At 36.9% G+C, this 26,962-nt stretch overlaps 5 protein-coding genes and 1 long non-coding RNA gene across 35 annotated transcripts; 5 read left to right on the forward strand and 1 right to left on the reverse strand.

The window, feature by feature from the left end:
* Nucleotides 1–415: 415 nt before the first annotated feature.
* LOC104703704 (helicase-like transcription factor CHR28) lies at nucleotides 416–6,600 on the reverse strand. 4 transcript variants are annotated; one of them, XM_010419762.3, is made up of 13 exons: nucleotides 6,028–6,600; nucleotides 5,798–5,867; nucleotides 5,521–5,685; nucleotides 5,359–5,415; nucleotides 4,105–5,240; nucleotides 3,706–3,777; nucleotides 3,424–3,501; nucleotides 2,459–3,350; nucleotides 2,245–2,375; nucleotides 1,974–2,165; nucleotides 1,314–1,868; nucleotides 1,000–1,209; nucleotides 416–906 (listed from the first exon to the last, which is right to left on the reverse strand). In XM_010419762.3, the coding sequence occupies exons 1-13, from the start codon at nucleotides 6,172–6,174 to the stop codon at nucleotides 796–798; spliced, it is 3,816 nt and encodes a 1,271-aa protein (XP_010418064.1). In that variant the 5' UTR covers nucleotides 6,175–6,600; the 3' UTR covers nucleotides 416–795. The 4 variants fall into 4 exon arrangements, with proteins under 4 accessions (XP_010418064.1, XP_010418066.1, XP_010418065.1 ...); XM_010419764.3 differs by having other exon boundaries at nucleotides 5,337–5,415; XM_010419763.2 differs by having other exon boundaries at nucleotides 5,332–5,415; nucleotides 6,028–6,598.
* Nucleotides 6,601–8,432: 1,832 nt separating this feature from the next.
* LOC104703705 (protein GID8 homolog) lies at nucleotides 8,433–10,591 on the forward strand. Of its 6 annotated transcripts, none has more exons than XM_010419769.3 (7): nucleotides 8,433–8,629; nucleotides 8,929–8,952; nucleotides 9,086–9,245; nucleotides 9,351–9,457; nucleotides 9,575–9,706; nucleotides 9,913–10,069; nucleotides 10,173–10,591. In XM_010419769.3, the coding sequence occupies exons 2-7, from the start codon at nucleotides 8,950–8,952 to the stop codon at nucleotides 10,292–10,294; spliced, it is 681 nt and encodes a 226-aa protein (XP_010418071.1). In that variant the 5' UTR covers nucleotides 8,433–8,629; nucleotides 8,929–8,949; the 3' UTR covers nucleotides 10,295–10,591. The 6 variants fall into 6 exon arrangements, with proteins under 6 accessions (XP_010418071.1, XP_010418067.1, XP_010418068.1 ...); XM_010419765.3 differs by having other exon boundaries at nucleotides 8,474–8,629; nucleotides 8,845–8,952; nucleotides 9,080–9,245; XM_010419766.3 differs by having other exon boundaries at nucleotides 8,474–8,629; nucleotides 8,845–8,952.
* A 1,505-nt stretch (nucleotides 10,592–12,096) lies between these two features.
* On the forward strand, nucleotides 12,097–15,147 carry LOC104703706 (uncharacterized). 4 transcript variants are annotated; one of them, XR_754230.3, is made up of 5 exons: nucleotides 12,097–12,467; nucleotides 13,040–13,137; nucleotides 13,225–13,369; nucleotides 13,456–13,537; nucleotides 14,794–15,147. It is a non-coding gene; the product is annotated as an uncharacterized LOC104703706 (long non-coding RNA). The 4 variants fall into 4 exon arrangements; XR_754229.3 differs by having other exon boundaries at nucleotides 12,097–12,456; XR_015562666.1 differs by lacking the exon at nucleotides 13,040–13,137 and having other exon boundaries at nucleotides 12,114–12,467.
* A 996-nt stretch (nucleotides 15,148–16,143) lies between these two features.
* LOC147941954 (uncharacterized) lies at nucleotides 16,144–17,549 on the forward strand. Its single transcript, XM_087456543.1, has one exon. The coding sequence runs from the start codon at nucleotides 16,503–16,505 to the stop codon at nucleotides 17,262–17,264; it is 762 nt and encodes a 253-aa protein (XP_087312669.1). The 5' UTR covers nucleotides 16,144–16,502; the 3' UTR covers nucleotides 17,265–17,549.
* Nucleotides 17,550–18,065: 516 nt separating this feature from the next.
* On the forward strand, nucleotides 18,066–21,355 carry LOC104703708 (putative disease resistance protein At1g61190). Its single transcript, XM_010419772.3, has 2 exons — nucleotides 18,066–20,913; nucleotides 21,147–21,355. The coding sequence occupies exons 1-2, from the start codon at nucleotides 18,325–18,327 to the stop codon at nucleotides 21,159–21,161; spliced, it is 2,604 nt and encodes an 867-aa protein (XP_010418074.1). The 5' UTR covers nucleotides 18,066–18,324; the 3' UTR covers nucleotides 21,162–21,355.
* Nucleotides 21,356–22,077: 722 nt separating this feature from the next.
* LOC104703709 (shaggy-related protein kinase beta) lies at nucleotides 22,078–26,775 on the forward strand. Of its 19 annotated transcripts, none has more exons than XM_087460039.1 (7): nucleotides 22,078–22,769; nucleotides 22,853–22,945; nucleotides 23,056–23,333; nucleotides 23,810–25,441; nucleotides 25,542–25,811; nucleotides 25,999–26,242; nucleotides 26,445–26,775. In XM_087460039.1, the coding sequence occupies exons 4-5, from the start codon at nucleotides 23,858–23,860 to the stop codon at nucleotides 25,545–25,547; spliced, it is 1,590 nt and encodes a 529-aa protein (XP_087316165.1). In that variant the 5' UTR covers nucleotides 22,078–22,769; nucleotides 22,853–22,945; nucleotides 23,056–23,333; nucleotides 23,810–23,857; the 3' UTR covers nucleotides 25,548–25,811; nucleotides 25,999–26,242; nucleotides 26,445–26,775. The 19 variants fall into 19 exon arrangements, with proteins under 19 accessions (XP_087316165.1, XP_087316157.1, XP_087316164.1 ...); XM_087460031.1 differs by having other exon boundaries at nucleotides 23,883–25,441; XM_087460038.1 differs by having other exon boundaries at nucleotides 23,799–25,441; nucleotides 26,445–26,670.
* Nucleotides 26,776–26,962: the final 187 nt, after the last annotated feature.

The following is a 26,962-nucleotide window of genomic DNA, read 5'->3' on the forward strand; positions in this document are numbered from 1 at the left end:
CATATGTTCTATTCTATGTAGTACAAGTCTTCACATTTCACATGTGCCGCATCGCTATGTCTGGCAAAAATTGACGTTAAAAGTGTCCACAAGCGAGAGACTCGAAGCCGATAGATAGAATATTTTCAATGACATATCAAATTCAAGGGTGTTGATAAGACTTGTGAGTAAAAATATTCCGTTCCAAAACATAGAAATCATAGTTGCGTCATCGATAAATATTTGGGAAGATTGAATTTATTCTGTGTTAACGTAGAGGTGGTGTAAGATTTTCAAGAAAAAAAAAAAAAAAAAAAAAAAAAAAAAAAAAAAGTAAAGGTGGTGTATAAAGTTGTGGGTTGTAGCGTAATTTGCCAGTTTTTGTGGCCTATTTATACTATTATGAAGCAAAAAAAAAAGGCAAGATGACTGAGAGTTGTTCGACGGCTCGTTCTTACCATTTCATATCACTTACAGAAGAGATAGGATATTGAAGTAAGCTAGCTATTATAACTCGCCGGACCACTCACATTGTGATCTTACAATGAGAAATTCAATAGCAGATGCTCCTATATTGTCTTCTTCCATCAATTGTAAATACCTAAAGTCTAAATGAAACCAAATAATCAAATACGATCAGCTTTCTATTTTTATATCCCAAACCCCCAAAAGTCTTTTCTAATCTTTCTTTTGCACAAACCCTGTAGTCAGTTTAAACGAAGAGTCTCTTCCTCCTAAAACTGCACAAAAACCGAAGAAACTCCTATCATATATACCCGTCTGCATTGGCAAAAAAAAGAGCTTGAAGCTCGCTTCTCATGAATCTGCCATAAACAGATAGCTCAAGTCCTCTACAGTGAGGTGAGACTGTCGGCTTCCTTTTTCATCTTCTCCAAACGCAGAGGCTACCATCATTCTCTTCTTTTGCTGCTTCCACAAACATGTTAAGAGATTAAAATTGAAATTGCTTGAAGCTTATAGAGAGAAGCAAATGAGAATCAAGTCAACCAATTCACATACCTGAAGGGCCAATATCCGATCTTCGACCGTATCCTTTACTGTGAAGCGAACCACTGTTACTGGTCGTGTCTGTCCTATACGATGTGCTCTATCAATTGCTTGATCCTCGGTTGTTGGGTTCCACCATAAGTCCAGCATCAGAACATGACAAGCAGCCACCATGTTCAGTCCGAGACTAGCAGCCTTGAGAGACATAATCATTACAGTAACCTAAAAGGTAAAAAAGATTGCCAAAAAAGGATACCATCATTTTGTTAACACAGACGGCAAGTCAACCCAAGTCCTTAAAATTTAATTAGTGGCCATATATGTACCTCAGGAAGAGTATTAAAATCCTGCACTGCTTTATCTCGAGCAGCAACTGACATTGTTCCATCAAGCCTTCTATACTGAATACGCGAACTAACAAGAGAAGCTTCAAGTAGGTCCAGCATCTTTGTCCATTGGGAAAACACAATCGCTTTTTCTCCAGCTACTTTAATCGGATTATCAATCCTCATGCCCTCACTCTTAATTACAGGAAGACAGGAGTCCTCTCTGTTTTGAGAGATCTGATTCGTATCTGTCAAATCCTGCGGTTTAGGCAGTGATTGTAAGATCTCTAGAGCAGCCTTGATTTTAGATGAACCATATGGAAGATCTTCATCATTGCAAGGGTCAAGGCTCTCAACGTGATTCGAAGTGGCAAGGTCCTGTATGCCAGACTTAGGATCGTCCAATCTTGTTTTGGAAGACAATGATGAGATGGTGAGTCTGACATTGCAGTTTGCAAAGGGGCAGTGATTATTATCACCTGTAAGGCGCTCATAAATGCACTGTTTACAGAAAACATGACCACAGACTGAAACAACAGCATCTTCAGGTGCATCCTGTGGAAATAGAAGTGATATAGATTAAGAACTACTAGTTAAGAAAACTATATGATGGTTTGAAAAAAAAGGCAATATGAAAAAGATAAGAGAAATGAATCTTACATTGCAGATACCACAAATTGCCAGTGAAGCTTCTGAGAAAATCTGCTTCTTAGCTAATCCAACGGAGGATTCCCAGGTAAAACTGTAATCACCATTCACGAGAAGAGGGTGATCACAAGCTTGGCGAAGGCGCAAGAGCATCAACAAGATATTGACATAATTTTGCTTCACTGTTCCGGCTTCTTCATATTCCTGATATAAAAGAAAAAGATATATCTTTTTGTAAATACATACAAAAGCAAAAGCATACCTACAACCAATTTATTCATACCCTGAATTGACTACGAGATTCGGCCTCTAATTTGGAGTAGAAATCACGTTCCTCCATAGTGAAATCCACTTTTCTCAATTCAATGGACTTCGGAGGTAAAGAGATGATGGGTTTCCCATCAAGAAATGAACCTAATGTGTTTTACCAGTTAGAAACCATGAAAATCCTCAGATAAACATTCCAAGAAATTTATATTCATTATCAGTAGACTGACCTTTAGTTCGGCGAAGCATCACTGTTTTAAGGATAGCCTGCAGCTTCTGATATCCTTTCACTGGGTTCCTAGAAATAGGGTTTTTAATCGTGCTACAGAACAATACGTAAGAAGAATAAGGATCATATTTGAGGAACCGAAAGTAGCTGTAGAGGTCATCGATTGAATTCTGGATTGGAGTGCCAGACAAACACCACCTCCGTTTAGCACGAAGGCCCCAACATGCTCTTGCAACTTGGGTTTTGTAATTCTTAATGCTCTGTGCTTCATCAAGAACAACTCTAAACCATGAAACTTTCGCAAGAGGACCAGACACAAATTCAACATGTTTCTTCTTCTTTGAGCCTTTCTTCTTAGAATCAGGAGGATATTTCCTTTTCTTGTTTGAGCAAAAGCCATTAGTTGCAGATTCACCATCATGTACCCCACCCTTCTCTTCGTCATCATTGTCTACAAGAGGCTGCTTCGGCACTTCCATACTTACGATAGAAAATGTGGTAACAACAACATCATATTTAGCCAGCTCATGAGGATCCTTTGTCCTGCTAGACCCATGGTATACCAGAACAGAGAGATTCGCTTCACTAGTCACCTTCTTATGTAATTCATCAGCCCACTGCCGCATAACACTAGTGGGACAGACAACAAGAGTTCCAGCAGCTGGCCTTCCCCTCACTTTACCCACACTATCTCCACCAACTTTGCTTTCATTGGAAAGCAATTGAGAGTGTTCAAAATGATCGCTTTTACCACTGGGTTTTAAAGGCGCACATTCTCCACTCTCGCTTTCAAGGTCAAAAATCTCTTTCTTCGTACTTTCTTCACATGCTTGGGCAGGTTTAGACCGTTCCTTCAATATAAGAGCTATAGTGGAAACCGTCTTCCCAAGTCCCTGCAAAAGATAATTTATCAGGAAACGTTTCTTAATTATTGACAAAAAGATTACAACAGAAGACAAAATTAACCTGATCATCAGCCAGTATTCCTCCCGAACAGGGGAAGCCACTTGTTTCCTTCTGGGCCATCCATGACAATGCAATTCGCTGTACATGAGTAAGATACAGTCAAGTTGAAACAATGATAATTATCTCTATTCACATTAGCCAAAAACGTTCAACCATCAAGTTGGAAAATCATATCAACTGAAAGAATTCCATTTCTCATTTCGGGGCGAAATCATATTTGTTAGGCATACAATACATCAACAAAGTACACCACCCGTATAATTTTTACACCTAGTGTTTTACCTGATGTCTCAGAAGTGGGACTGTTAAGACACCATCAGGCGGACTTGCCTCAGAATTAGGCTGAGAGAGATCCTGTCAAATTAGACAATGTTATTAGACCTAAAGAGTCTGAAATAAAACCAATAATAAAGGTTACTACGGAACTGTCATCAACTGCACTAACTCAAATGACACATCTGATAACAGGGACCGTCAGGGACCTTTAAGTCCCATTACAGCCCCATGCAACATTCTCAACTTAATCATGCATAGGGTTACACATCAGATATTTCGATACAGACAAATATATATCCGCATATCAGCAAAAGCTAAGATGTTGCACTGTTGGTAATGGTGCCTGGGGGATACAATGGAAATTGGGAAAACGCCTACTCCTTTATAAAGCTAAGAGCTACTAACCTGCAATGCAGCTTGGAAGATCATATTTTCTTTATTTGACTGAAGCTTCAGGCCTCCAGGTTGATTAAAATTATGATCAATTGTAGAATATTCTGACGTAACCACTGGCTTTTTCATAGCTACAGGTCGAGGTGGGATTGCAGAAGGACCATTAGTTTCTATTATGCAGACGTCAGAATCATCATCACTATCGGATATACATTCTGAAGAATGGCTTTGAACTGATTCGAAGCTAGAATTTGAGAAATTAGAATCAATGCTCCTTGGTTGAATATGTTCACCGTCTCCTTGATGTATTTGAAAATCTAAATGCTCACTGATTTGAGTCACTGGGCTGAGATCTTCTGCCACATATTGCATACATGCATTTGAATCATAAAAATTACTGGAGTTTCTGTTGCCACTGTCTTGGCCAGGAAAAACAGTTTGTGGTGCCATAAATGAGTATCCCTTCTCAATATCTGTTTGATAGGAGACTGCACAGCTTGATGCACCAGACCACCAATGATTGGTTTCTCCAGGTGCATATGAATCGTCCCTGACACTATATTCCCCTGGAACTGAACTGTATACCACTTTCTCTGACTCAGCCTCTGGTTTAGCAGTCACATGAACAGCTTCGTTTTCCTGAAAACTGCTTGAACAATAATCAGGCCGGTCAAGATCATGATCAGATAAATGACTGTTGAAACTGTTGTACAGTCTGCCACAGGCAGGAGAAACTGAAGGATAACTTTCACACTTGAAACTGATCCCCCTTGCACTAGAAGAATCAATAGCAGGTTTCCTTTCTAAAGATCCATTGTCTACTCTCCCGTGTCTATCAAAAATCATCCGGCTGGCACCATCCGACTGAGACTCACTTACTCCACTCTCAACATCATTTACAGCTTCTTCTTTATTAGGAAAGAACTGAAACGAAAAATTCTGGACAAAATTGGGGGTATGTTCTAATAAAGGTGCGCCATTTGTATTGTAGCAGTTTTGTGCAGAAGAGACATAGTTATCCGCACTATCACTGAGAGAATTGGAGTTATTGAAAAATCCTGACATGACGGAAGAAGTATGATCGGCTCCCAAACCCGCTCCATATCCAGGCACATCATCGAAATATGGGGTCACCATTGTGGGGCTGCCTGCAATTTGATGTAACAAAAAATGAGGAATATGGAAATTAGCAACAGACAGATGAGTAGAGTCAAACTTTACCAAAAAAAAAAAAATAACCTGACATTTAGTAGATAAGGTGCATACATTTGGAATCAATTATCTTGTCATCCCGCTTGGAGACAGTGTCAACGTCACAATTCCCTGGATTGAAGGCCACATTACCATCATGATCAGAGAAACTAGACGATATACTACAACTAGTCATCTCAGATTGAGATACTCCACATGTTTCCACAGGCTGCTCACCCTGGCTTAACGAAAACCAATCTTTAAGACTTGCAGAACAAGTATGAGCAGGTGAAGGACTTAGCACAGGTTCCATTTTCATATGGTCATCAAATGAACCTCCTGGTTGCGAGGCTCCTAAGCTATATGAGTCCCCAGAAGGCATCCAATCAACCATCTGAGAACCTAATCAAGAAACATACATAACCATAAAAATTCAAGTAAGCGACTGTTAATACGGTGTAACACAAACAGCTCAAAGAACTGTTACGGGGTCTATGCAACAAAAACCACTAACCATTTTGTAAATGTGAATTCTTGAGCTCGTCAGCAGATGAACCAGCTGGTGATGAATTATCTTGGCTAGCCTAAAAGTAGTAACTCTCAAGGTTAGTACACAGACAAAAAAACAAATCCAAATATCATAAGCAGGAGGATTCAAATCAATGTTCTAGCAATTGTAAACAAAACCGAAGCCGAATCAAGTTATACGAAGCGTGTGAAATCCGGAAATTATCTGAAAGCTACCTCAGCAAAATCAGGCTTTTCATCTAGAATCCGATAAATCGTTTCGATATCAATAGTCTCGTCATCATCTTCAAACTCAAAAGCACCGTCACAATCATCACCCGGCAATTCATCTCCAACGCCAAATACTGAACCTTCCTCACCCATCACGACGAATCCAAAAAAACAGAACCCTAACCCGAAGAAAGAGGAACGAAGGGGGTAGATTAATCAAAACAAACCCTAAATCGGAAAACCCAAAAAGTCACAAAATTTGCTTGACGGAAAAAAAAAACCCAATCAATCGAATTGAGTAGTTGGAGAAATCACGGAAGCTAGCGTAGATCCAGGGATTTTGGGTTTGAAATTGGGATTGGGAATTGGGTTTTGAGAGAAGAAGAAGAAGGTCACGGAATTTTCCAGGAAAAGTAGAGAGAGCAGTTGGGGTATCGATAATTAAAAAAAAAAAAAAAAACGCGACTTTTCTTAGCGACGGACGGTGGCTTCTTTTGATTGCCTTCTTCTTCGTCTCCTTCTCTCTCTCTCTTTTGGCTTTCTCCGAATTGGAAAAGGTAAACAAACAAACACACACACAAAAGGGGAAGAGACTTCGGCTTAAATAAGGAACGGTCGAAGAAAATTTTGTCATTTTTTCCATTTTTTTTAAATGTTTTTTTATTATTTTAATAATGCATATTATATGCGCCGTCATCTTTATTGTTTAAAGCAAAATCACAATTAAACCAAAAGGTAACCACTTTGAAATTTGAAGAAAAATTCAGAGTTTCCAAGTAATGGAAGACTTTTTTTTGTTTTTGTTTTTTGGATGTGTTTATTAAGTTATATGGTTTTTTAAATTATTTGTGTGAAATAAAAGTCTAATTTAAAGTATGAAATATGTGTTATTAAAGTTTATAGATATGATAAAAAAGAGGAAAATAGGAGGATACTTTTGACCCAAAAAAAAAATATGCAAAATTCTATCTAAGAAAATAAGAATTTGTTGACCTTTGAAGAAGAAAGTTGATAATTTCTTAAATGAATCCAAGTTACAAATGAGCAAATCGAAATGTGATTTACGGAGAAAATTTCTACCGCTTAATGATGATTTGGATTACTTTACTTATCATGTATACATCTCATCAATCAAAAATAATATGTGATTTTTATCCTAAGTCCCTATGTATTCTTGTGGTCATATTTTTTGTTTCAAATATTGATAGTTTCTTAAACCATGCATTTTCTAAATTTACCTAGCTCAGATCTAATAACATAGGGCGCGTTGTTATCTTCGAGTTCGACTCCATTTTCCCACAAAGGATGAAAGAATGTGTAACTGAAAAAAAAACTAAATATGAACCAATAAAAGATAATAAACCCCAAGTTAAAATTAATTAATGTGGGAGGTTAGAGCAATGACACTTGTATTTTCCAAGCATTTGTTAATTTTGTTTGCCCTAAAATAAGGCTTCTCTTTGATCCCTTGCTTTGTAGAGATCCTTGCTGACTGCTGCGCGCACACATAAGTCTACGATTTGTAGATAGTTTGATGATAAAGAGCCTGTCCATTATAATATTATATGATCCACATTTCCAATCTTGTCATGTCTCAAAAATGGTACCTTGTCATGTGATATTAAAACCTTATAATAAAATAATGCTTTTGATTATGCAAAATTTGAAGTCACCTAAATAAACCAAATAAAGATTGAGACCCAAGAAGTCTCGTCTAGCTTCTGCACTAAGTTCTTCCAAATCAACTGAGAAAAATAAAAGTATTTAAAAGATAAAAGTTGTCCGTTGATGCTTTGTTGGTCAACTAGAAGAACTCAAATTGTCCAATCGATCATTTGTCGTATTGCGGTTCCACACACACAGGCATGTGCGAAGAAAAAAACATGTTTTAGGAATTAGGACATAGTTTTCAGATGCAATATATTAAACTAAACACACTGTAAGATCGGAAGATATATATTGCACAATGTACATATAAGTATATAACAAAATCGTTTAAGGAGTGTTTACTTAACAAATGATTTCAATAAAATTATAAATTCAAGTATAATATACCACTTTTAAAAACAAAATAGCGCCTAGTAAATACGAGTTTGCAAAAGAAAAAACTAAATTCAACTGTTATTCATTTAATTTTATGCATTAAATTCTATGTTATTGGATCTAATCATGCTTTAGAGAATTTTTAACTTCAGTTTTATTTAATTAAGATTTTAATAAACTTTTTTCAAAGTTTAAAATAATTCTAAAAATCTGTGTGTATTATTAAATCATTTGGAAATTAATTCCTTTTTTTGTCAAAATTGGAAATTAATTCCATGAGTACAATTTACCTACTTCCGAACCATATTATCCGGTTTAGAAATAACCAAATCCAAATAAACAAACCGCGTTCCATAATCTTGTCAACCGGATCGGTTCATCGACAGTTCGTAAACCCGATCTCCTCTCTATCGAAAACCTCGATTTTTATTTTTATTTTAGCTTTTGATGAGAGATTGTAGAAATTAGGGAAGAGACTTTCGCAAGCAATCTAGAGAGCAACTCGATCTTCAAATCTCCGTCTTCTCTGCCAGAATCATCTTCACCAGATTCTCCACTTCTCCAGGTACATCTTTCCCGGATAATTCTATTAGATTTTCCCAAGGAAAATAGCCAGCCGCCGTATACTCTCTCTATCTTTCTTACAACTACGGTTCCTGTGCTGTTTTGGGATCAAAGCTCCAACTTTTATCAAACCCTTTAATAATCTGATTGCAAAGTCGATTCCTTTTGAGATAACTTTGATCCGAGAGTGTTCTTCTTATTGTTCACTTGGAGCAGGTAATACTTTGTATTGAGTTAGATTTTTAAGATGGGAGTCATACTGGCGTGCTAATGTCATTGTTTCGGATTTTTGTTAATCAGCTTGAAGAAGACGACGAAGATATGGTAAAATTTTAGATTCTTATGAGTCTGTGCTTGTGTTGTTTGATCTAAATTGATGATGGGGTTTTGGAAAAAAATTGAGTCTTGATGCAATATTTTGGGGGCATAAACAAAATTTGACCGTGGCTAGTCACAGGCTACTTCGAAGAAAGTGATCACACGTGAAGAATGGGAGAAGAAACTAAATGCTGTGAAGCTAAGGAAAGAAGATATGAACACTCTTGTGATGAATTTTCTTGTGACTGAAGGTTATGTAGAAGCTGCTGAGAAGTTCCAAAGGGAGTCTGGAACCAAACGTATCCTTTTTGAGTTTTTTCTTCGTATCAGCTTTGTTTGTGGAATTGGTCTGTTAGATGTTTTAGGTTTGTCTACTCCTTTTGAATTTCCTTATGGAGAAACAGCAGAGATAGATCTTGCGACCATCACAGATCGAATGGCTGTTAAAAAGGCTGTGCAAAACGGAAATGTCGAGGATGCGATTGAGAAAGTTAATGATTTGAATCCTGAGGTACAATACAATGCTTCTTCATATCTTGTGTGAACACTGAACAGCAAAGGTTGCCATTCACTTTTCATATATTTTAAAGGGTTAAAATCTGAATCTTGTTTGGACCCGTGATTGCAGATACTAGACACGAATCCCGAGCTGTTTTTTCATCTTCAGCAGCAAAGGTTGATAGAACTTATTCGACAAGGGAGGACAGAAGAGGCCTTGGAGTTTGCTCAGGAGGAACTTGCACCACGTGGTGAAGAAAACGTAAGTCTTTGTACTTCACTTTGTGTCTGTATTTTACTTGGATTTATCTCGTTGAAGATTGTGTTTTCCATGTGAAACATCTTTATATATTGCTCATTGACTGCACAAAAATACCTGTAGCCTCATGGGTTATACAATTTGTTGAAACATCTTTATATATTGATGCTGAATCATGGGTTATACAATTTGTTGATTATTTTCTGTAGCAAGCGTTTCTGGAGGAATTGGAAAAAACTGTAGCCTTACTTGTTTTTGAAGACGCCTCTACTTGCCCTGTTAAAGAGCTTCTTGACATTTCCCACCGCCTTAAGACAGCAAGTGAAGTAAATGCAGCAATTCTTACAAGCCAGAGCCATGAAAAAGGTAAGTTTTGATGTTTTTAGTGGTTGTATAGCCACTAAAATGGTACTTTCCAGTTTCCTCCTCAAGGGTTTGATATACCAACTCAATGTTTATGAACAAACAGATCCCAAACTTCCAAGCTTGTTGAAGATGCTGATTTGGGCTCAAAATCAACTGGATGAGAAAGCAGTGTATCCGCACATAAATGATTTGTCTACTGGTCAGCTCGAAGACCCGTCAGTATGATTCTGGACTCCTTTCAGCAATTGAAAAACAGATGCGAAAAGGAACAGTGAATGGTGCCAGTCACTTCCCTTCAATCTCAATAACTAAGATTCATATGCTTTCTGGTTTCCCTTTTCTTCTGCATCGGGATTTGTTGGACCTGCAATTGTTAGGATCTGTGGAGAAAGGGAGCGTAAGCTGTTTGTAGGCAATGGATTACTCTTAGTCAAATGTTCTTATTGTCATCAACATGTTCCATGACTCATTGCATATGTGCATTTGATTTTATTTAATGAAGTTATTGCTCTTGTTTGGATCTTTCTATGTTCTTTTTGAGCAACTTCAGAATTATAACATAACCAGTTTCATTAAACACCAAAACACATGAAAACAGCAAATCAAATCAAACCAACGAAAAGGAAAGAACAAATCATAATCCACACAACTCAATACTTAATGCTGACTCTAGCCACTTCGATTTTGCTTGTCATCGTCTTCCGAATCATAGGGCTCGGCAAGTTTGCTCTCCACCTCGTCATCGGATTGGCCCGTCGACATTTGTAGACTCTTCAAATATGGGCGGCAGCTTTCCCTTGGAGCTATTAAGTTTGGCCTCTATCTTCTCAGCTTCATCTGCTACATCTGACACATAGTAGAGGATCCATCCGTAGTTCGCTGCACGAACACCTTCCTGCAACTCTTGGCGTAGCCCTTTCTGGAACAGCCATGAATAGACTCACCAAGGTGTTAGAAAACCTGAGTTTAAAGTAGATGTTACGCTGTTGACAAGAACTTCTCGTATCATAGTCCCCGTCTAAAACTTTTTAATTAGGCGGGGACTTAACTCTAATTAACCGTGGAAGACTACACATGACCGTCGATTGGATTGGAGTATCCCACAGATCAACTATGGTATTTTTAATATATATCGACGGTCAATGTTCGTAACTACATAAAAGAACAATTGTGTGAAGATGTTGTTAGGTTACGAACCTAACTCGTTAATGGAAATAAGAAAGATAAGAATCGTTAATGGAAATAAGAAAGATAAGAATAGAAAGAAGAAAGGATAAGAAGAAGTTGATTAACTTTTTAATTTCATAAGATAAGGAAACCTCCTAAGTTCATGGCTTCATTCAAATACACATTTCATAATTTAAAACCACAAAGCATTGACAATTAGGCCTAGGCATTCGGTTAATCGTTATGTTTCGGTTCGGTTGTATTCGGTTTCGGTTAGTTTGGATATAGGTAATATAATAATCGTTTAGATATTTTAGAAATTTGGGTTTGGTTTGGTTCGGTTTTGATTCGGTTAGTTGAAAAGGTAACTATAACTAACATAAATTATATTAAAATTAATCAAATAAAGCTAATATAACCAAAAGACCGAAATTAACTAAAAATTCATTACAAAAGTACAAAAATGTAGAAAAATATTAATCCGATTTTACAAAATAGTATTTAACTTTGTAAATTCATAATAATAATATTTAAATATATTAATTATTTAAAGTATTTAATTATTTTAAATGTAGAAATAATTAATATTTTAATTTTATTTTATAGTTTTGCATAATATAAGTATATTATTTTTGATATTTTCTAGGTTTTCGGATATTTTGGTTAACTATTTAATTATCGATTCGGTTTGGTTCGGTTAGTTTGGATATAAGATTTTAATAATCATTCAGTTATTTAAAAAATTTCAGATCGATTTTGGTTTAATTTTTTTGTTCGGTTCGGTCAGTTATTTGGTTACAGGTTATTTTGCCCAGCCTTTTCAAACTTAAACATAAGTAAGAACCTCTTCTTCACTCAGAGTCTTCTCCCCACTTCTTTCACCATCATTTTACTCGGCGTGGACACTTCGTCGGAATGGTTCGCCAGAAAAGTTACTCGATTCTCGTGCGTGAGATATATCTCTGGCTCCGCATATTTTGGAGGAGCGTCGATTAAGCCTAAGGAGCGGTGTATCGACGACATTTTGGTAGCGAGATTGCTTGCCGGGTCATGCGAACGGCGAAGCGTTTAGGGATTCAAACCGACCATTGCTGTTTGCAGTTGACGCTGATTGAGATGCGCTCCACGTGAAGTCTGCAGACGAAGCGGTACTGAATGGCTCGCCCTCGGCTCGGTTCGGCTCAGTTACCTCAGTGGTGCGACTATCATGGAGGCATAAGGTGTGATTCTGGTTAGTCTATTGTTTAGTTCCCAAGACGCTAGTGGAATTGGTTTCTCTGGTCATTGGTAAAATGAGCATAGTTAAGAGAATTAGAATCAACACAAGTGAGCACAACAAAATGGATGGAAGGATTGCTCTATTGAATTCAATCTCTCTTGCTTATCTTTTTGATTTCATTCTGTGGGGGTTGCTCTTTTGTTATAGATGGCAAAGACCTCTAACTTCAATAGAGCAAACAAACGGACCCAACAAAAAAATATGCTCTTTTCTTTGGTAATATCTCTAACATCTGTTGGTCTTTGTGTTGTGTCAACATGTTGTGTTGTGTTGTGTCTGGTAAACAAACCCTGAAATTTTCTTATTTAGTGTTCAATTTCTTTATTTAGTGTTCATCGTGAATTGTTTTGTGGCCAACGATTGTATCGTTTAAGGTGAGAGTGAGTGATCTTGACATGTGACCAGTGATGACGATTCATACTTGAATTAAGAACACAACGGTGTCCTTTCATACAGCCTAAATAATGTCTTGTTAAGTGTCTCAAAAGTAAATAATGCAGTTCTAATCTACTAAGGCTCTGTAGGTATGATGAAAAGATGAGAGATGGATGACTAACAGAGTATTCCAGTGTCCTCTCCCCTGATCATTACCAATAAGATGTGTTGTGTTGTGTTGTGTTTGGTAAATATCTCTATTATCTCTTGTCTTTGTGTTGTGTCAACATGTTATCTCTACCTGAAATTTCCATTTTTTTCTTTGGTTTCTCAGTTCGGCGGCCGACCTATATTGTTCTTGCCGATGCTCTCTCTCTCTCTCGGTGTTTTGAAGTAGAGCTCAGCTCAGGGATATATCTAAGCTAACGAGTGAAGATGATGTATACCACAAGAGAGAGAGTCACAAGCACATGAGATGAGTAAGCTTTCTGAACCGGTTTAGTTTTTGGCTGTGAATTAATCATTTGTTAAATATCTCTTCTCTTACCCAAATTTGATGTCGAAGCTTCTAAGCTCACCCGGCGGGAGTGAGTCAACTCGGGTTCAATGGCTCTGCTTCTTCTAAACTTGGTTACCAATCTCCCAAAGTTAGTATCTTTATTCTCACTTCCTTAATTCGTGCAAAATAGATAAAATTGGAGTTATTTTAGTTGAAATTTTGGATCTTTGTGTTGAATGATTGCATATTTGGTATCAAAAGTATTAAACTTTGTGGAACTAACAAAAAAAAGATCACATTTTTGGTATCAGAAGTTTTAATCTTTGTGTTGAATGATGCATATTTGATCTCTTTATGTGATAGTGATGTGTTCCAAATAGTTCTTTGTAATTGATTTGTACACTTTCCTTTTGTCGTAAAAGCAAAAAACAAAGAAAACATCATAGGGTTCGTGTACTCATTGGTATTGAAACTGACCCCCACACACATGCTTTTGCTTTTGCATCATCACTGTTAAAACTTTCTTATACGCTTTGTCACACATACACGGAGACTTGTGGTGATGCATTCAATGATATCATTAGTCATCATATCTGTTGTTTATTTCTTTCCATTTAATGATGAAAGAGGAGGGGGGAAAGGGTATAATAGAAATGTGATTTTGTATTGGAGATTGATTGATTTGTAAGTACTACGAGCGTGTGGGAGATAGAAGATGTGGTCTCTACCCTACTATTTTGACTAGCATGTCCTAGGAACACAAAATGTCCCACTGGCTTTGTCCCTTTGTTTGATTGAGATCAGAGAGTGTCCTCATCTTTTTTCATAGAGATTATAGATTCCCTTTTGCCTCTCTTCTCTTCAAGTTTTGATTCTGAGCACTAGCTTTATCTGAATAAGGTGATTAGGATTTGCGGTTACAGTGACGAATTTTGAATGAATCTTGATCGACATGGTTACGAGAGGATTTGGTGATTGGAATGTCAAATCTCAGTCGAAGATACGAAGTTGAGTTTGATCTTGAAAGTAGGTTTTGTTGGATGTCTCATTGTCTTGATTATCCATTGGAAATGATTTTGTCTTTGGTTAGGAATTGTCATTTAGGGGTTAGAAATTAATTGGCATGTGACATATACACAAAGAACCTACCATGTGAACATAACTAGAATCATTCAAACATGGGAGGACCCATACAATGTAAATCTTCAAGTCCTCTTTCAATTTAAGAGGTTTAGATCAACTTCATGTGACTTTGTGCTAACATCAAATTCTGTTTTTACTAACATAACACATTTCATTTGTCCAACACAAATAGAGGTTTAGATATGTTCTTTCAGTAAAACTGTTTGGATATCAGTTTCTTTGATTGGAGACTGATGTTGTGGTGTTTATATCGATTTGCAGATAGGTGTGTACTCAAAAGGGGTCTCGGTGTTGATCCCGGGAGACCATATACCCCGTACCCGCACCAGTACCCTGTGTTTCCAACAGTCGAAGTTCAAGTCCGAACTCCACCATCCAAGAATGTTAAAAGTTGAATGCATAATAATTCCATGCTTTTCTGCTTATGCGGTTAACTTTTTTTTTTGTATCGTGTTTCGCCTCTTGATTTCAACTTCATTGCTGAGATTTTATGAGGTACAATATGAAAAAAGTTGTATATAATTAATTAGAGGAACCAAAGTTGTATATAATTAATTAGAGCCCTGGCTTAAGTTATTAAGTATTCAAGACTTGCCAGATCTTCATTTTATTGAATTTCATTTTTCTTATTACAAGAAAATGAATTGAGAAGAATGTGTTCAGCTGTCAGGAACTGTTAGTGCTCATGAATATGCTACTGTCGGACTGCCTAATCTTTAAGCCCGACCCAAAATGCAATAAATTGTTTATTAAGTATTAGTACAATATGGTTGTCACTTGTAACATGAGTTAAAGTTTACTGAAGAATTACACCACGCTCTGTAAAATATACGGATGATGTTTTCTGCTTTAAGAACTAAAGTCTTTTATAGATTTCGTAAAGTTAACTTATTTGTAAGATACTCATCTTTTATATTTATAGTCAGTAACTCAGTATACGCAGGGTTTTGACGTTCCCAAAGAAAACTAGATCTAGTTGTTAGATTCGTCTCATGTTTTATTTTGGTCAAAAGATTCGTCTTATGCTGTGTGATACGATTTGAGATCTCTGACATAACCTTTTTTTTTTATTATAATTGCTCAAGAAAAAACAAAACATTCTCTTTTTATAATCAGGTCCTTCAAAAACTCCAAATTGGGTTGTCAGCTGTTTCATGAAGTATATATTTTGTTGCAGAACTAAACTATCATCTGCTTTTGTAGAGCTTTACTTTTGTGATCAATGTGTGTTTGGAGACCATACGTATCATTTATCAATAACTAACAAATTTATTGTCTGGTAGATGATCAATGATGTTGACAAAACAAAATGTTTAAGTGCAATGATTTGTGTAAAGGAAATGAACTCTTTGAGGGGGCTTGTTTTAGATCTATAGGCCATTTTTTATGCATGTGAGTCATGTGACTTGGAAATAATTTAGACCGTTTTTAAAACGACATCTAAAATATTTTTCTATAGATTTTGGATCCAATATCATATTTAAAAGGATGTAACTGTAAATGAATCTCAGCTAAAAATAAGTAATTGGTCTATGCCTATGGAAAAGGTTAACTACATTACTTATTTATTTGTCGTAAGTACATAACACATCATCTTGTGTAAAGCTTTTTTTTTTTTTTTTTTTTTTTTTTTTTTTAAATTTCTTGTCTAAAAAGTTATTATAACTTTACTAACGTCATTATATTATGTCAAGAAAATTGAAATTTGCATGGAGGGTTTAAGTTTATTAACAAACACAATTACTATTTGAAATCATTACTATAAATTAAAGCCACTTTGCGAGGGTAGTTGTATTATTATCTTTTTACCCATTATTATCAACTGTCCCAAAATTATTAACAATAAATACTCTCACTTCATCACAATCATCATCTGCTGTCACCACACAACACAACAACACAACCAAAAGAGTTACTACTACTCTCTCTAATCTCCGATCAAACCACGTCGTCTCTTCTCTTTATCATTAATGGGTAATTGCTGCGTCAGCTCCGGCACCACCGATGAGGAAAACGAGAATGTTGCCGACAAGAACACAACCATTGTCGAAGAAGAGACAGTAGTCAAAGAAGTCTTGTCTGAGACAACTTTGCTCACTCCTTCCTCTAGTTTCCACGCTTCGACGATCAAAGATCCCGTGAAGACCAAGATCCGAGAAGATGATGAGAAGACAAAACCCGGGTTCTTGAAAACTGGTTCAGACCCGGTTATGATCCGGCCCTGTTCGATTGATCATGAAGAAGGCTCGGAGTTTTCGGAGATTTGTAGCTTGAGTTTGAGCGAGAGTGTGTCTTCGACGGTTGTGACGAATGGTTACGATGAGGAGGACGTGATGATGAAACAGAGGAAGTCTCAGAGATCTCCGGCGAAGACTCGGACCCGGGTCACGGGTAATAATAATTACCCGACCCGGAGAACCGATCAGTCTCCTCGTAAGAGAAACAACGGTACGTGTAATGGAGCGAGATACGGGTCGGGTGTAAGAGACCCGGGTGAGAGATCCGGAAGAAGGTCGAGATCGCCGGCGACGAATAGATCGGTGATGGATCCGAATCAGAATAGTCGGGTGGGTGGGGCGAGGACTAGGAAGAACAATCAGTCTCCGGGTCGGGTTAGACAAGATCCGAATAAAAACGGGTTGGATCAAGAGCAGCATCTGAATTACGGTTATACCACTGAGGAATTGTTAGAGAACCCGCTTGTTTCGTTAGAGTGTTTCATATTTCTCTGAAAAAATATAAAACGAATATTCCGGGGAATAATTTATTCTCATTTTGACATTTGGATTTGTAAAATTCGTAAAAGCTACTAAATTACGTTACCTCTGTAATTCTTCATTTGTGTGTTCTACTTTCTTTTTCTGCTGATTAAAAAAAATTTGTAATTTTCATGGTTATATGTTTTTTTGTTTCTATCTTTTTTTTTTTCGTTATATTTTAGGGTATGAGACTTTGTAAGATGTTAGAAATGTTTGTTATAAATCTTTAATGGATATATAACCGTTGCTATTGAGTAAGATTTTTTTTTATTTGCTTAAATTCGAATAATTAATCCTTTCAAACGGTATCATTTAAATGATTAGTAAACGTTATAAAGTTGAATTTCCTCATTTTATTTAAGATCGTCATTTAGGTCACCTGCAGTGAAAGTGGAATACTTTTTTCTGTCGCACGAAAGTGGAATCACTTTAACGATCGTATTTGGAATTTCAAAGCTTTTTTTTTTTTTTTCAAGAGAAAATTATAAAATATATTTCAAAAGTTTTTAGCTTTTCCTAATGCATAAGAACGTTGCTTCTTTTATAGTACAACTTTTCTCTAATTTTACGACTCCTTTTTAATCTTTTTATACAGCATGATTTTGATCTAAAAGGTTTTGTTGCCCGCATTTGTACTTGAACCAATTCGAAATAATCACATCTGAACATCTTGCAAATGAACTGTATAGTTCAACATGTGAAATGTTCTTACTAAAAAAATATGACGATAAATAAATGTTATTTACAATTTTGTCATAGATATTTTTTCAAGAAATAGACAAGATTGTAAATAACATTCATCAGTCGGAAACCGAGTAGTCTGAAATTAGAATAGTCAAAGTCTCTCGTATGCGGTCTGAAAACCAAACGACGCCAATGACTTTTTAAAAATCTTCTATCTTTCTTTGATAATCTCCAACCACCCGTCCGTATGATGTTATCTCCAAATATTTTTGAGCTAAAACACTTCTTGAGTTTCAGCTTTTAGCTTCTTCGTTGCTTACTGAAAATTTCTCTCTTTTTCTCTCTCAGCATGGGGAATATTGTGTCTTGTCAATGTTCTGGTGATGCAGTGTTGGATCGTATCATTAGATATTTATGTGATAAAGGTTATATTCGAACCCTTAAGGAGAATCTCAGGGCTCTGGAGAGGGAAATGGAAGATCTCAGAGCAATAAAAGATGAGGTGCAGAACAAAGTAGCGAGAGAAGAGGCACGCCATCAACAAAGGCTAGAAGTTGTCCAGGTATGGCTTACCCGTGTCGATAGTATTGATATACAGTTCAAAGATGTGCTTAGTACTAAGCTCGTTCAGCTTCAAAAGTTGTGTTTCTGTGGTTTCTGTTCAAAAAATGTATGTTCGAGCTACAATTATGGGAAAAGCGTATTCTTGTTGCTGGAAGAGGTTAAGAAACTTAGATTGGAGGGTAATTTTGAAGTGGTATCTGAACCTACTCCGAGAGCTGTAGTAGAGGAGATGCCTACTCAGCGTACGTTTGGTCATGAAGAAATGCTGCAAAAGGCATGGAATCGCCTTATGGAAGATGGAGTTGGAATCATGGGTCTGCACGGTATGGGAGGTGTTGGCAAAACTACACTTTTCAAGAAAATACACAATAAGTTTGCTGAAATAGCTGGTACGTATGATGTTGTGATATGGATCGTGGTGTCTCAAGGCGCAACGATTTCAAAGCTTCAAGAAGATATTGCACAAAAGCTAGACCTCTGTGACGAAATGTGGAAGAACAAAAAAAAAAGTGATAAGGCTGCTGCTATATACACAGATTTAAAGAAGAAGAGATTTGTGTTGATGCTGGATGATATATGGGAGAAAGTGGATTTAGAAGCCATTGGTGTTCCCTTTCCGACAGAAGAAAATAAATGCAAAGTAGCATTCACCACTCGTTCATTGAAAGTATGTGGGCAGATGAAGGATCATAAGCCAATGCAAGTCAACTGTTTGGGACCAGAGGATGCATGGGAGTTGTTTAAATACAATGTTGGAGACGACACGTTAAGAAGAGATCCTGTTATTGTCGAGTTAGCAAGAAGGGTTGCTGAAAAATGTCGTGGTCTGCCACTAGCCCTCTGTGTCATTGGTGAGACAATGGCATCTAAGACTACGGTACAAGAATGGGAGCATGCAATCGATGTTTTGACGAGATCCGCTGCAGAGTTTGATGACATGGAAAATAAAATTCTTCCAGTTCTGAAGTTCAGCTACGATAGCTTGGTGGATGAAAATATCAAGTCGTGTTTCCTGTATTGTGCTCTGTTTCCAGAAGATTTTAGGATAGATAAAGAAAAGTTAATAGAGTATTGGATATGCGAAGGATTCATCGGAGAAGACCAAGTTATAAAAAGTGCGATGAATAAGGGTTATGTGATACTTGGCACCCTTATTCGTGCAAATTTGTTAACAGAGATTAGTTCAAGAAGGGTTGTGATGCATGATGTGGTTCGTGAAATGGCTCTATGGATAGCATCAGATTATGGGGAACATAAAGAGAATTTTGTTGTGCGAGCAGGAGTCGGATTACATGAAGTACCACAAGTCAAGGATTGGGGAGCTGTGAGAAGGATGTCGTTAATGAAGAATGATATTAGAGAGATAACATGCAGTTCCAAGTGTTCTCAACTTACAACTCTGTTTCTCCAGCAGAATAGATTTCTGAAGAATCTCTCAGGTGAATTTATTCAGTCTATGCAAAACCTTGTTGTTTTGGATCTATCTTGCAATCGCAGATTCAGTGAACTTCCAGAGCAGATATCAGAGCTAGCCTCCTTGCGGTATCTTAACTTGTCGCAGACAAAGATGGAGCAACTGCCTGTTGGTTTACATGAGTTGTCGAGCCTAAGAATTTTGAAACTACGACATTCTTATGTTCATGGAGATGCAAGCTTAATAAAAGAGCTTCAGCTCTTGCAGGATCTACAAGTTCTAACCATAACGATATCTACTGAAATGGGTTTAGAGCAAATATTAGATGATCAAAGGTTGGCGAACTGCATCACAGATCTGATGATTAAGAATTTTCAACAAAAGCCATTCAATATATCAATACTAGTGAGTATGAACAATCTTTGTTCCCTTTGGGTGAAAAGGTGTCATGTTTCAGAGATTGATACATATTTGAAGTGCAAAGAAATTAGCAAGAAGGACTCGTCTAATTTACACAGTCCCTCAAATCTTTGCTTTACCAACCTCTCCAGCGTGAATATAATTTACTGTCATAGTATCAAGGATCTGACATGGCTGTTGTTCGCTCCAAATCTTGTCTCCCTACTCGTTAAAAATTCAGATAAAGTGGAAGAAATAATAAACAAAGAGATAGCAACCAATCTTACAGGTATTATTACTACACCGTTCCAGAAACTAGAATGCTTAGATTTACATCATTTGCCGAAGCTGAAGAGTATCTACTGGAGTCCTCTCCCCTTTCCATTTTTGAAGCACGTAACTGCATATAACTGTCCAAAGCTGAGAAAACTTCCCTTAAATGCTACAAGTGTCCCACGACTTGAGGGTCTCACAATAGAAATGCGTCCTCGAGAACATGGAAATGACCTTGAATGGGAGGACGAAAATACCAAAGATCGATTCTTGCCTTCATTAGATCGGGTAACCATTACTCTCATTCTCTTCTGCTAGAGTTCTAATTTTCTTCTTTTTCCTAGTGTTTTTATTTTATTTTCATGTTTGCTCTATTTTAACATGAGATATGCACCATGCACAATTTTTAGACTGATATGATCCATATGCAAATTGGATCACATAATAGAATAGGTTGTGCCTTTCAATTTCAATGCGTTCCTCAAGTGTCACTAACATTGTTTCATTTTCTTCTTCTTAAGCGGCTGAACTTTTAGGTCTAAAGATCCATTACTCAGGATTGGGATCTTCTTCTTCTTGGAGTGTGTGTTGTGTTGTTCATTTGGATTGTATAATTGATTTTGCTTTGCATACTGATCTATCTGGAGTGTGTTGTTTGTTACGTTTTCCATTTTCATATTGTAATTTCTTTAACATTTTTGCATGCTTTATAGACCACCGTTTTACACAATCAACGTACAGTTTATATATGCTTTTAGGTAAAATCCAAGCTTCTATCTGTTGGTTTCTCTTTCATCTTGCAATGTGTTCGATTGGATGATAATAATATTAACAGGATCAAGAAGAAAAGTTTTGATTTGTCCTAAATCATGATGATCTTGTACTAAGATTCTACGATTCTCTAATGTCAATCTGTTGTAATTCTAGTTTTCAAGGGCTAAGTTAACTACTTTAGGTTTCATCAGCTTCTTCGGAATTAGAGATGCAAGACTTCTTCCTTTTGATTGTCTCCAATTTGGCAATTTCCATGGAACGCATCAAAGTTCGTAAGATCTTCCTCATCTTCTTCCTTTCGATTCCGAACCACCAACAAGGCACCAACCAATCCTAGTAATGAGTCAGCTTCATGAGAAACTCTCTTTCCCCCGGTGCCTTTTTTACTTAAACCTGAAGCTGAAATTAATTAACTTTGGAACCCTCTGTTTCTCTTAAAGTGTCTTGGGCACACTTGCGACTTTTGTTCCGGTTCTGGTTATGTTTCTCTTCTTCAGCTTGGTTTATTCTTTTGCATTATGATTGAAAATTTGGCATGTGTTAAGTGGATTTTTATAAGGTTGCTAAATTTTTTTTAAAAAAATTACTAACACTAACACATGTGGGGTGTATTGAACTGAGGATTTTTAGAGATTTTGGGGTATTCTTAAATCCCCCAAAATTAAGGTGTATTGAACTGAGGATTTTTAGAGATTGTGGGGTGTATTGAACTCTTTTTCAAAGCATTAGACCACACCTCCAACGGTGGTGCTTAAAAAAGTTGTTAAGGATTGTATTGATAAAAACAGATTAATTTTAATGAAATGAGCTAAAGTTTTGTTATCGAAGCTTGTTTTAGATTTTTTAAATACACTAAGGATCGAGGATCTGTCAAGCTGTGATTGGCTGAGGGAAAACAAAATTTATTTGTGTTTGGTTCTCTCTCTCTCGTCTATCTCTTTCGCTCTCACAGTACTATGAACGGCGAAAGGACTGGACTGGAGAATCTCTCTGTTTGGTTCAATAATGCTTAAATTGTTAGAGAATCTCTCTGTTTTTCTTGGTAAGAATTTCTCTGATTTCAATTGTAGAGATTCATGTATTAGGGTTAATTGATGTGAAGAAATTAGGGTTGAACAAATTGAAACTGATGTTAGGAAAATTAGGGTGCTATGATGTTAGAAGTTCGGGAGTTGGATCATTGGTAAGCAAAATAGTGTTTAGAATCTAAAAATCGTGTGAAACAAAACCTTTTTCCATACTTAAACCTTTTTCCACTTCCGGAAACTTCGACGACTTACCAGAAAGACTCTTTCTCTTCTTCTTCTTCTACCATTGAGCATCATTCTGCTGATCAATTACCGAAGGACATGGGAATTGGAGATGACAAGGTTTTCATTCAAAACTGGTTTTCTTTTTATTTTTTCACTATTGGCTTTAGTCTTTGGACCTAATGAATGATCTGTGGTCATAGGATACGGACGGTGTGATTATCAAGGGAAATGGGACTCAATCTGGACGAATTATCACCACCAAGAAGAAGGGTTTGAATGATCAAAGAGACAAGGTGACTTTTTCAGTTTTGCTTCTCTTCTGATCTCTATAGGCCGACCCATTTACTCATCAAGACATTTAAAATGTGATCTGATTGATGTTCATTACGTGTTTTGATGTTAGGTTAAGTGCTTAGAGACAGAAGAAAAAGTAGCAATCAAGAAAGTGTTACAGGACAAGAGATACAAAAAAAAAAGGGAACTTCAGATCATGCGAATGCTCGAACACCCTAATGTCGTTTAGCTCAAGCGTTCTTTCTTCTCTACCACTGAGAAAGACGAGGTTTATTTTAACCTTGTTCTTTGAGTATGTACCCGAGACCATATACCGCGCTTCGAGATCTTACACCAAGATGAATCATCATATGTCTTTGATTTATATTCAGCTCTATACCCTATCAGGTAACACTTCTCCAAAATCCATTACTCTGAAAATTAGTTGTTAATAAAATCCGATTAAAGTTAGTTCACCTTCTTAAGATAGTATATTAATTTATTGTGGAAATTTGAAATAATTAAAATGACAAGTGACTATAATAATCCAAAGGAAGTGTTCAAACATTGAGCTTTGTTTTTCTTTAAACATAGTTGCATCTAATGAAAATGATTATGATCATCCCAACTGGGCGATAAGTCATTGACCTTTGTATTTATATTTTAAAACATAGTTGCATCTAAAATGATTCACTCTCTTACAATAACCCAAACTGGGCGATAAATCATTGACCTTTGTATTTTTATAAAGATAGATGCATCTAAACTAAAACGTCCTTTGGAACAATCAGAAATTACAACGCAAAGTGGTCTGAAATATTCTCTCATCCTTCGTTATTGGTGAAATGATTTTCTCCTAAAACACTTCTTCAGCTTTTCATCAGCTTTAGCTTCGTTGTTGCTTGGTTGAAATATTACCTCTTTCTCTCAACATGGGGAATTTTGTGTGCATCGAAGTTTCTGGTGGTCAAACGGTGGATGGTATCATTAGATGCTTCTGTGGTAAAGGTTATATTCGAAACCTCAAGAAGAATCTCAAGGCTCTGGAGAGGGGAATGGAAGATCTCAGAGCTATTCAAGATGTGGTAAAGAATAAGGTAGCGATAGAGGAGACCCGGCATCAACAAAGGCGTAAAGAAAAGTTGATAGACTACTGGATATGCGAAGGATTCATCGGAGACTACCCTGTTACAAAAAGAGCTAGGAATAAGGGTTATACGATGCTCGGTACCCTTATCCGTGCAAACTTGTTGACGGAGTTAAGTGCAGAAATTGTTGTGATGCATGACGTGGTTCGTGAAATGGCTCTATGGATAGCATCCGATTTTGGGAAACAGAAAGAGAATTTTGTTGTGCGAGCAGGAGTCGGATTACATGAAGTACCAGAAGTGAAGGATTGGGGAGCTGTGAGAAGGATGTCATTAATGAAGAATGATATTAAGGAGATAACATGCAGCAGTTCTAAGTGTTCTGAACTTATAACTCTGTTCCTCCAGTATAATAGAAATCTGACGAATATCTCAGGTGAATTCCTTCAGTCTATGAAAAAGCTAGTTGTTTTGGATTTGTGGAATAATTACTTCTTGAGTGAACTTCCAGAGCAGATATCAGAGCTGGTCTCCTTGCAGTATCTTGACTTGTCATTTACAAGTATAGAGCAACTGCCTGATGGGTTCCTGGAGTTAAAAAAGCTATATCATCTGAATTTGACTTATACAGAGCGACTTTGTAGTCTGGGTGGGATATCAAAGCTGTTGAATCTAAGAATTTTGAAACTACTAGGTTCTAAAGTTCATGGAGATGTAAGCTTAGTGAAGGAGCTGCAGCTCTTGGAGCATCTACAAGTTCTAACCATGACGGTATCTACGAACTCGGGTTTGGAGCAAATATCAGATGATCAAAGGTTGGCCAACTGCATCACTGATTTGGGTATTGCCGGGTTTCTAGAAAAGCCATTCGATTTATCATCCTTGCCGAGTATGGAGAATCTTTATGAGCTCTTTGTGGACAGTTGTCATGTCGTGGAGATTTATACAGATATAAAATGTGGAGAACAAATTTCTACAGACGCGTCTCACTTACGCAATCCGAAAATTCCATGCTTTACCAACATCTCGCGACTGATTATAAGTAATTGCCATAGCGTGAAGGATCTGACTTGGCTATTGTTTGCTCCAAATCTTGTCGACCTGAGGATCTTCGATTCAAGAGGAGTGGAAGAAATTATAAATAAAGAGAAAGAAACCAATCTTACAGGTATTACCCCATTTCTGAAGCTAGAACGCTTATATTTGTTGAAATTGCCGAAGCTGGAGAGTATCTACTGGAGTTCTCTCCCCTTTCCGGTTTTGATTGACATAGCTTTAAGAGACTGTCCAAGGCTGAGAAAGCTTCCCTTAAATGCTAAAAGTGCCCCACGACTTGAGCGATTTGACATACTTATGGATCCTCATGAAAATGACATCGAATGGGAGGACGAGGATACAAAAAATCGTTTCTTGCCTTCAATCCGTCGGGTAAATCATTACTCGTCATTCTCCTCTGCTAGAGTTACAATTTTTTTTTCCCTATTTCTTTCTAGTATGTTCATTGTTTCATTTTATTTTTCTTCCGAAGGGCTAAAAACCACATTACTCAGGATTGGGATTCCTCAGTTTCTGAAATCAGAATCCACGCTCTTCTTCTTCTTCTTCTTAGTACATTCTCTTTTCTTGTGGTGTGTGTGTGTTGTGCATTTGGATTGTATAATTGATTTTGCTTTGCATTTGGATTATATTTGTGGAGTGTGTTGTGGACCTGTGGTTGTTCACTTGGATTGCGGTTTTCATTTTCCAATTGTTTCAGACTATATTTTTTACACAATCAACGTACAGTTTATGCTATTAGGTAAAATCCAAGCTTCAATCTGTTGGTTTCTCTTTCATCTTGCAGTGTGTTCGATTGTGTGATAATAAATACTAACAAGATCCAGATGAAAAACTTTTGATTTTGCTAAATGCATGAAGATCTTGTACTCAGATTCTCTAATGTCAATCCCCTAAAGCCTTCCTCTGTCTTTTTTGATCTTAAACAGTTCAACTAGATTTAAGACTCGGGTTTGGAGCAAATTAGAGAACACAAAATCCCTAAAATTCGCCCAACACTCCATCCATGTACGAGCAATTGAAGAACTCAGAACCCAGCAAGAGTGCTAAAAAAAGAAACATGAGTCCATCCACCATGTGAAAATCACAAACAGACGACGTCTAAATCCCACCAAGTGGCTCATTCAGAGCCTTCTTCAGAAAGAGATGCAAGCTACACTGACAAGCAAAATGGTATTAGATCATTTTTCATACAATAATGAGCTTTTAAATGTTTTTGCCATATGGTTTTGATGATACCAAAAACTGATTTACGATCCCCTCTGAAACTTGTAACAAATTAATGAACCTTTAGATGTTTATTCCACAAAAGAAGCAGTTTGAAGACTGGCTATTTGTTATTACACCTGACTCTGATTTGTCTTTTGCTTGATAGGGTTCTGAATTCTCAAGTCTCTTCTCAGCCTTGACGGGCTCGTTTAGATGCCTGCACTGCACTGTTCCTCATTGGCACTGCCACTGGCAAGTTTTAGATTTTCATTAAGTCATCTTTTTTACCCGATTCTTTTGTAGCTGGTTTCTTCATTAAATCTTGCAGGTGTGTTCACTGTCTACATCATTCCCATCTTTTGCTCTAGATTTTAATATGTTGTTGCACAAAAGAAGCCTTTGGTTTTATTTTGTTTTGGGTGGATATGGTCCAGTTTCGTTGATAAGTTCAGCTACGATAGCTTGGTAGATGAAACTATCAAGTCGTGTTTCCTGTATTGTGCTCTGTTTCCAGAAAATTTGAGGATAGACAAAGAAAATTTGATAGACTACTGGATATGCAAAGGGTTCATCCTTATCCGTGCAAACTTACTGACGGAGGTTGGTACAAGATACGTTATGATGCATGACGTGGTTCGTGAAATGGCTCTACGGATAGAATCCGATTTTGGGAAATATAAAGAG

This window comes from Camelina sativa, chromosome 7 (assembly GCF_030686135.1).
Source record: "Camelina sativa cultivar CO46 ecotype springtype chromosome 7, ASM3068613v1".
Lineage (NCBI taxonomy): Eukaryota > Viridiplantae > Streptophyta > Magnoliopsida > Brassicales > Brassicaceae > Camelina > Camelina sativa.

What these genes read in the sequence shown, in the direction of transcription:
- LOC104703709 (XM_087460024.1), top strand. Translation starts at nt 23,165, where the DNA reads ATGTCGTTTAGCTCAAGCGTTCTTTCTTCTCTACCACTGAGAAAGACG. An exon ending in TCAGCTCTATACCCTATCAG is followed by an intron (nt 23,334 to 23,882) that starts GTAACACTTCTC and finishes TGTGCATCGAAG; the next exon opens with TTTCTGGTGGTCAAACGGTG. An exon ending in CGTACAGTTTATGCTATTAG is followed by an intron (nt 25,812 to 25,998) that starts GTAAAATCCAAG and finishes GATCTTAAACAG; the next exon opens with TTCAACTAGATTTAAGACTC.
- LOC104703705 (XM_010419765.3), top strand. Translation starts at nt 8,899, where the DNA reads ATGTCATTGTTTCGGATTTTTGTTAATCAGCTTGAAGAAGACGACGAA. An exon ending in AAGGGAGTCTGGAACCAAAC is followed by an intron (nt 9,246 to 9,350) that starts GTATCCTTTTTG and finishes ATGGAGAAACAG; the next exon opens with CAGAGATAGATCTTGCGACC. An exon ending in TTAATGATTTGAATCCTGAG is followed by an intron (nt 9,458 to 9,574) that starts GTACAATACAAT and finishes CCGTGATTGCAG; the next exon opens with ATACTAGACACGAATCCCGA.
- LOC104703704 (XM_010419761.3), bottom strand. Translation starts at nt 6,174, where the DNA reads ATGGGTGAGGAAGGTTCAGTATTTGGCGTTGGAGATGAATTGCCGGGT. An exon ending in AATCTCGTAGTCAATTCAGG is followed by an intron (nt 2,166 to 2,244) that starts GTATGAATAAAT and finishes CTTTTATATCAG; the next exon opens with GAATATGAAGAAGCCGGAAC. An exon ending in ATTTTAATACTCTTCCTGAG is followed by an intron (nt 1,210 to 1,313) that starts GTACATATATGG and finishes TTTACCTTTTAG; the next exon opens with GTTACTGTAATGATTATGTC.
- LOC104703708 (XM_010419772.3), top strand. Translation starts at nt 18,325, where the DNA reads ATGGGGAATATTGTGTCTTGTCAATGTTCTGGTGATGCAGTGTTGGAT.
- LOC147941954 (XM_087456543.1), top strand. Translation starts at nt 16,503, where the DNA reads ATGGGTAATTGCTGCGTCAGCTCCGGCACCACCGATGAGGAAAACGAG.